At 36.1% G+C, this 7,941-nt stretch overlaps 1 protein-coding gene across 1 annotated transcript; it reads right to left on the bottom strand.

Annotated features, from left to right (window-relative positions):
* Positions 1–4,758: 4,758 nt before the first annotated feature.
* On the bottom strand, positions 4,759–6,968 carry LOC149206035 (uncharacterized). The gene is made up of 2 exons (XM_089397570.1): positions 6,442–6,968; positions 4,759–5,107 (listed from the first exon to the last, which is right to left on the bottom strand). Exons 1-2 carry the CDS (start codon positions 6,966–6,968, stop codon positions 4,759–4,761), a joined length of 876 nt encoding a protein of 291 aa, XP_089253696.1.
* Between the last annotated feature and the right edge of the window lie 973 nt (positions 6,969–7,941).

Below are 7,941 nucleotides of genomic sequence, written 5' to 3'. Positions count from 1 at the left end.
AATGATTGATTTGGTCTATCTTAATCATCACCTTAATACGGTCAATAAAGTATCTAGGTGAAATGAAGGCTAATCATGATCGAGACCTATATAAACATAGCTCTTCACTAGTCATAGAGAGGAGAAAAATACTATGCCAGAATGTTGGAGAAATTCTTTTGTGATAAAATAACACTAGTAGGTGAACATACCAGTGAGTGTTGAGGTTAGGAAGGTGATTCGAGCAAGGACCCAAAGGAGTCTCAGTTATGTACTTCTTCACATGATTAATGCAAAGTAAAATAAGCTTCCCCCCATTATGTTTGTGTTTTCTTATATTTACATGAATATATTAGTTTGCATGTACTAATATTTGTGGTTGCATGAAAGAAGAGAGATTTGTTGTTTATTGTATGTAGGTTTCAAGAGAGGATCTAGAGTAAATATCTCAAGAGGATATCTTAGTGAAGTTGGCATCACCAACATAGTTAGAAATTATAATGATTTCCAAGTATTTCTCTTCCATTCCTTGATAGTTGCTTGCACACGTTTGGTGATTGTTTCTCTCACTTTGTTTATCATTCATAAACACACACACATTATGGGCAAAGCTTTGTTTCTCTGGGAAGAGCTTGCTGAGATTAAAGTAGCCTACTACTGTAGGTGAAATTTCTCTCTTAAATAGAATTGGCGACCATATTGGGGATATCCCAGTTAGTTTATTTCTTTAGCCTATTGTCCTTTGTTTTTCTTGGGTTTTTTTGGTTTCCTTGATGTTTTACAGTGGTAATTAGTCATCTAAGAAGTTTTTTTTTTAACTAGATCCTGAAACCTCCTAGATCTAGTTTTTTTCCTTTGTTTCATGCCTCCAATTCAATCTAGGGCATTGATAGCCCTCTGTTTTAGTCTACATAATTGTTGGGAAGCGTTGATAGAATCTCTATTTCAGTTAAATGCATTGTGACAGAGTGTTGAAGGAATTTTTTAGTGGTTTTTGAGGGGTTAAGCTTAGATATAGCAGGGGATTTTTGCATCACTGAAAACCTTACTGGGTGGTGTTGCACTGCTTAAAGTTCTACCGAGCTACCTCCCGCTAGGATTGCATCATCCTGGGCTTCACTCTTGCGTGCTCTTTAGTAACCTTCTAGGTTACTACCATTGAGATGAGCTATTAAGTTGTGACTTCTACCGACTAATGAAAATGATTATCGTCACTTTGTTGTTATCCACTCTCAACCGTGCTTGTGTCATGCTCTCAGGCAGTCACCATTGTGCACTTCTTTGAGTCCTCTGGGAAGATACTCTGCTGGGATGATGTGGTAATGTGTTCCACTGCTGAGCCAATAGAAATTCTTGCCACCTGCTTCTTTGTGCCACTTCTACCCAACTTTCCGTTTACATCTCCACTAACTTCTCTGTCGTGTTTGTTAATGTTTCCAAACTAGCTTTCTCCAAAGGGTCCTCCAACCACTTTAACTTTGCAATTTTGACTTTTGGGAGGTACTGGACTTTGACTGGCCATAAATTTCAATCCAGGAGGCCATTTTTTATCTTCCACATACCATTTAAAATCTCTTTCAGAGCTCTATCCATTTGAGTGGGTTCCAACTTCTTTTGAAGTGATGTTATTAACTGAAAATGGCTTCAAAGATCCTACACCTTCACCAACTCTTCCTTGAGAATACTTTGCACTCATATTTTTCCTTCATCTTCATCATCTTTTCGATCAATGACAACACATTTCTAACATTCTCCCCCTTTGGCATTGATGGAAACACCTTGATCAAATAGAATCTGCACCATAAAGAAACAAAGTGTGCTTCTTATTTCTCCTTTGGATGCATCATTATCTTCTCCTCCTTTGGATGTTTCTCCCATTGAAATTCACTCCTCTTTTGTTGTAGTACTATTGTGGTGTACTTCTCCTTTCTATATAAAACTTCTCTTATTTGATCACCAATACATCTCCCTCTATTTTTGAAGTTCTTCTTCTTTTGTTTGATCACCATCACTTCTCCCCCTTTGACATCAATGGAAAAGATACTTAAGGAGCTTCCCCTTCAACCTTACTCCTCTTATCAACAATTCTCCCCTTGTCATATTAATCCTATGGACCTGGAAGTTGCATCTACATTTCTTCCTCTAAAAGGAAGAGCTAGTGGAGGGAGGCAAGAGGAACAACACCCAATCTTTGCCTTAAATACTCAAATTGATCCCTTGGGAGAGGTTTGGTGAAAATACCATCTACCTACTCTTTTGTAGGTATACACTCTAGCTTGACAATCTAATGTGTAACTTTCTCTCTCAGGAAATGGTATTTGATTAGGATATGCTTTGTCTTTGAATGAAAAACAAGATTCTTTGACATGTTGATGGCACTTGTGTTGTCACAAATAATAGAAATAGGTTGATCATAAAACACTTTTACATCTTGCAAAGTATGCTTCATCCATAAGAGTCGAGTGCAACAAGAAGATGTTGTTGTATATTATGCTTTAGCGGTAGATAGAGAGATTGAAACTTGCTTCTTGCTCAACCACGCAACTATAGATTCTCCATGAAAGAAAGCACCACCACTAGTTCTCTTTTTATAATCTATATCACTTGCCCAATCGACATCAGTATAAACAGTCAATGAAAATTATTTACCTCTTGGGTATAAAAGTCCATAGTCCATCGTGGCTTTGAGATATATGAGAATCCTCTTGGCTACTAGAAGATGGATTTGTCTAGGGGCTACTTGAAATCTTCCAGCAATACCAATTGCCTGCATTATGTCTGGTCTTGAAGCTATCAAATTTAATAGGTTTCTAATAATAGACTTGTATAAATTTTGGTCCACTTATGGTGATTCATCAGTCTTGCTCAGCTTGCAACATGTAGCCATTGGTGTGGTTACCAAATAACACTCCATAATACTTCCTTGAGATACTTACTAAAATCCCTTTGGGTGTCTGTGCAATCTGTAAGCTAAAGAAATAAGAAAGTTCTTCAAGCATGGACATCTCAAACTCGACCTTCATATCAGCTACAAATTGGCATGTTAGTGAATTTGAATCACTAGAAAATATAATATCATCAACATAGACAATTACCACTATCAATTTTCCATTATTAGATTTGACATATAAATTACTATCAATTTCCCCTATTTTGAAGCCACACTTGAACAAGTAGTTGTCCAACTTACAATACCAAGCCCATGGGTCTTGCTTGAGACCATACAAAGCCTTTTTTAGCTTGCAAGCATAATCAGGCTAATCTTTCAACTGAAAACCATATGTTTGCTCTATGTAAACTTCTTCTTGCAACTCTCCATTTATAAAAGAAAAATTGACATCCATTTGATATATCTTGAATTTCTTGAAACAAGAAAATGCCAAGAACATTCTAATGGCCTCTAATTAAGCAACCAGAGCAAAAGTTTCATCAAAATCCAAACCTTTCATTCATGCACAACCTTATTTCTGACCACTTCACCACACTCATTCAACTTATTTATGAAGACCCACTTCATGCCAATGACATTCTTGTTTGTTGGTCGAGGAACAAGCTCCCATGGCTGATTTTTATAAATCCGGTCCAACTCTTCTTGCATATATTTTAGCCAATGATCATCTTGGTTGGCCTACACAACATCCTTGGGTTCCTCCATGGATAAAAGAGCTACATGTGCTTGAGTAGGGGGATTTAGCAACTTCCTTCTTGTCTATACACTTGTGGTTAAATCACCAACAATTTGATAAGCTAGATGGTGTTTTTGTGCATACCTTGAAGGGTTGTTGGCTCTATGATTGTGGGGCTCTTCATTATATTCATCTGAAAATGGTTCATCAACCTTCTCACCATTTTTGATTGGATCACTGGAGTTGGTATTTATTTGTTGATTGTCTTCAGATTCAATATACTCATCCACTTTGACATCAATAAAATAAACAATCCTCTTAGTATTCTTATTGTAGCATCTATAGCCTTTGCTATTATGAGAATATCCAAGAAAAATACCTTCATCATCCCTTGCATCAAACTTAACAATCTTTTCATCTTTCCTCTCTATGTAATACTTACTTCCAAAAACTCTAAAATGCTTAATTGTTGCAGGTTTGCCATACCAAAGCTCATAGGGAGTCTTGTCACTATTTGGTTTGAAATGAGATTTGTTGAAAATCACTACTGCTGTAGGAATGGCTTCAACCCAAAACCTTTGTTGAACATTCATTTCTCCCATCACGGCTCTGGCTAACTATTGTACATATCTGTTTTCTCTCTCTACTACACCATTATGTTGTGGAGTCTCAGCTATAGTGAAATACCTTTTGATGCCATGCTTCTTGCAAAAGTCATCAAATTATTTTGAAATAAACTCACCTCCATTGTTAGGTCTTATGATTTTTATTTTATGGTCAGTCTCATTCTCATCCATGGTTTTGAAGTCCTTAAACTTAAAGGCTTCATATTTCTCTCTAAGAAAAGCAACCCACATCCTTCTGCTGAAATCATCAATAATAAGCATGAAATACAATTTACCTGTGGGTGTTTGCATTCATGTTGGGCCACACAAGTCCATATGTACTAACTGTAATGGCTTAGTTGATGATCTCTCCTTGGACTTGAATGGTACTCAAGCTTGCTTACCCAACTGACAAGACTTGCAAATAATATTCTTAGGATTTGATAGCTTTGGTAGATCTTTGATTGCATTCTTTTTTCCCAATCTGACTATCTGATCAAAATTCAGATGCCCAAGTCTCGTATGCCACAACAAAATCTCATCAATCTTCAACAAGCAACACCCTCTGTCTTTTCTTTTAGAACATATACATTGCTATCTATTCTCACAACTTCAACTATAACTTCACCAGTTCCTGTAGACTTGATTTGACAATTTTTGGCCCTAAAAATCACATCATAACCTTGGTCATACATCTGAGACACACTAAGTAGATTATGCTTCATCCTATCAACAAATAGCACATTCTTGGCTTTACCTCTACCATTAGAGAGACTGACAACTCCTTTGCAAACAATCTTACCAAGTGCATTATTACCAAAGTTTGCATTACCTTTCTCAACTGGTTTCCATGTCAAAAAATTACTTTTGTCTCCTAACATGTGCCTAGAACAACCACTGTCAACATACCAATGATTGCCTTCATTCTAAGCATATAAAACAATGTTGCATTTCTCTGAATTCTCCTTTTCTTTCCAGACTTTGGGCTCTTTGTTGGTTTGCTCGATAACTGGATCATGCATTTTATTCTTGAATTTGCACTCAACTACTCTATGCCCAAAATTTTAATAGTTAAAGCATTGGATCAAATTATTCAAAGGATTAAATCAATTGTTATACCTTGGTCTCCTCATCCTCTGTCTGATTGGCTGATTTTGCTAATAATTTCTTCTTCTTGATCTAAGTTGTTTGTATGATAGATTTACCCTATAGTTTGTTGCCTTGTGTCCATAATTAGTGTAGGTAAATAAATAACTAGAAACATGCTATCATACATGGGAGAAAATCGATTTCTAATGCTTTGCTGGGCTACTCTCTATGCATTTCAATTTGCCTCTCCAACTCTGCTATTTTGCTGAGCAAAATTTCTCTTCAAATTTCTTTGTTGTTGGTTTGTCTCTTGCTGACTATTGGATTATGTGCTACATTTGTCTTTTTTCTTCTACATTAAACCTTCTTTAGTTGTTGTGTTGTAATTACTTTTAGTTTCTTGCACAAAGGTAATCGACTTATTTCCCTTTGACTTTGCTATTGAGTTAGACTTGGCCTCAAATCCAAGACCAGTTCGATTTGTGGAGACTCTCTGTGCTTCCAAAAGCTCATTCAAATTATCAATCCCCTTTCCAAACTTTTGATTGAAGCTCAACTGGGTTTTCTCCTTTTCCAAATATTTTCTCATAAAAAATAATTCTCTTTCTAGCCTCTCACATGCTTGACTCTTTTCACTGAGATTTTGATTTAAGGTTTCTTGAATTCTCTTACCTTCTTCAATTTGCAGGAGCAATGGTTCAACAACTTCAACTTTTTCTTTGATCAACAACTCTTTCTGATATTTATTTTTATTTCTCATCCTTTCAATCTCTTTAAGAGTGCTGACCAACTCTCCTTCTAAATCCACCTCAACCTCTTCACCATTAGAATTAATGGCTTCAACTTCTAGATTGTCTATATCCATAAGCATGAATTCTTTTGTGATTTCATCACCTATGTCCTCATCAAAGGATTGGTTACCTTCACTTTAAGATGAGATGGATTCTTGGGTGTAGAAGCTCTTCCTTTTGGCCTTCTTCCTATCTTTTTGTACTTACCTGAACTTTTCTCTTGGATCATATTCCTTCTTCTTCTTTTCAGGACACTTGGAAGCATAGTGACCAACTTTGCCACAATTAAAGCACTTAAAAGGTAACTTTCCTTTATACTTTCCTAAGCCTCTCTTGAGCTTCGTTACAAACTTGGATTCTTCTTCATTCGATTCACAACAAGAATCAACATGCTCTTCTTTGGGCTTCTTATCTACTTTGAAGGTTGACTCCTTTGTTGCATGCTTTCCATTTGAGATTCTCATCTCATAAGCAATAAGTGTACCAAGTAATTGGTCCAAAGTGAGAGTATTCAACTTGGTCATCTCCTCAATGGTTAATACCTTAGGATTAAATCTCTCAGGGAGATATCTCAACACCTTTTGAACTACTACAGGTTCTTCTAGTTTCTCATCAAGGCCTCTTATAGTGTTCACAACCTCATCAACTCTCAAGAAGTACTTTGCAATATCTTCATCATCATGCATCTTTAAAGACTCAAATTGCATTATGAAACCTTGAAGTTTTGCTTGCTTTACCTTGTTGTCACATTCATAGTAGCTACTCATCTTGTCCCAAATAGCTTTTGTTGTAGAGAAGTCCATGACCTTGACTAGTTTTGATTCAGGTAGGCCAACAAGCAGGGCATTCATGGCTTTAGCATTGCATGTGAACTCCATATTTTGATCTATAGTAATCACTGTTAGAGGCTTTTGATTTTATTCTTCCACAACATCCCACACATTAGCTCCAAGTGATTGAATGTAGGTCTTCATCCTTACTTTCCAAAACACATAGTTTGTTCCATTTAACATAGGTTCCCTATTGGTGAATCCTCCTTCCTGGTTTTCCATGGTCCTTGATATTTCTTCCAATTGTTAAATTGATTTGAAGCAACCTAGTATGCTTTGATACCAACCATTAGAAACCAAGACAATACTAAGAGGGGGGGTGAATCAATATTGTATGATTTTTAAAGCTTTATTTTACTTGCAATGATAATAGGACACCAATAAAATTTCCAACAATTAATTCATATGAGCATGGAAAGAAATACCAAATGTAACACAATGAGAACAACCAAATTCTTCAAATTACTTCACAAGGCAAGCTACTATTTGTTGTTACAAAGTTCTTTGGCTACAACTAGAAGGAAGCAACTACTCCCTAATTTATCAGCTACAACTGAAAGGAGCTACAACCCCTGAGTTTATCAGCTACCACTGAAAGGAACTTCTATCCCTACTCATTTATTATCTTTCACTGAAAGGGACTCTTTCCCCTATAATTTACCAACAACTACTGGAAGGAGCTATAATGCCTGATCCACAAGCTACAACTTGCCTGACTTCATCAATTCATCTTTCATCTATTTTCAAACTCAAATCATGAAGCCATTCCTCTCACAAAATAAAACAATTTTTCACTTAAACTCTCAAACACTCACCAAAACCACCATTACAAACACCTTTAGCAATTTTTCATTATTGAACACACCAACAACATTAATTCATCTCACAATCACACTTGCTCACACAATTGCTCAAATTGCAAATTCAATTATGCTTATATAAATTTTGGACTGATATTTTTGGAATTGAAGCATTTTTTTATCTTCATGTCCAATGCTTGCATGAATTCTTATTTTTGCCT

This window comes from Pinus tabuliformis, chromosome 1_2 (assembly GCF_031772625.1).
Source record: "Pinus tabuliformis cultivar Carrire ecotype Pingquan chromosome 1_2, CPIR1, whole genome shotgun sequence".
In the NCBI taxonomy this organism is placed as follows: domain Eukaryota; kingdom Viridiplantae; phylum Streptophyta; class Pinopsida; order Pinales; family Pinaceae; genus Pinus; species Pinus tabuliformis.
The sequence above is the reverse complement of the archived record's forward strand: the minus strand, read 5'-3'. Positions and strand labels throughout refer to the sequence as shown.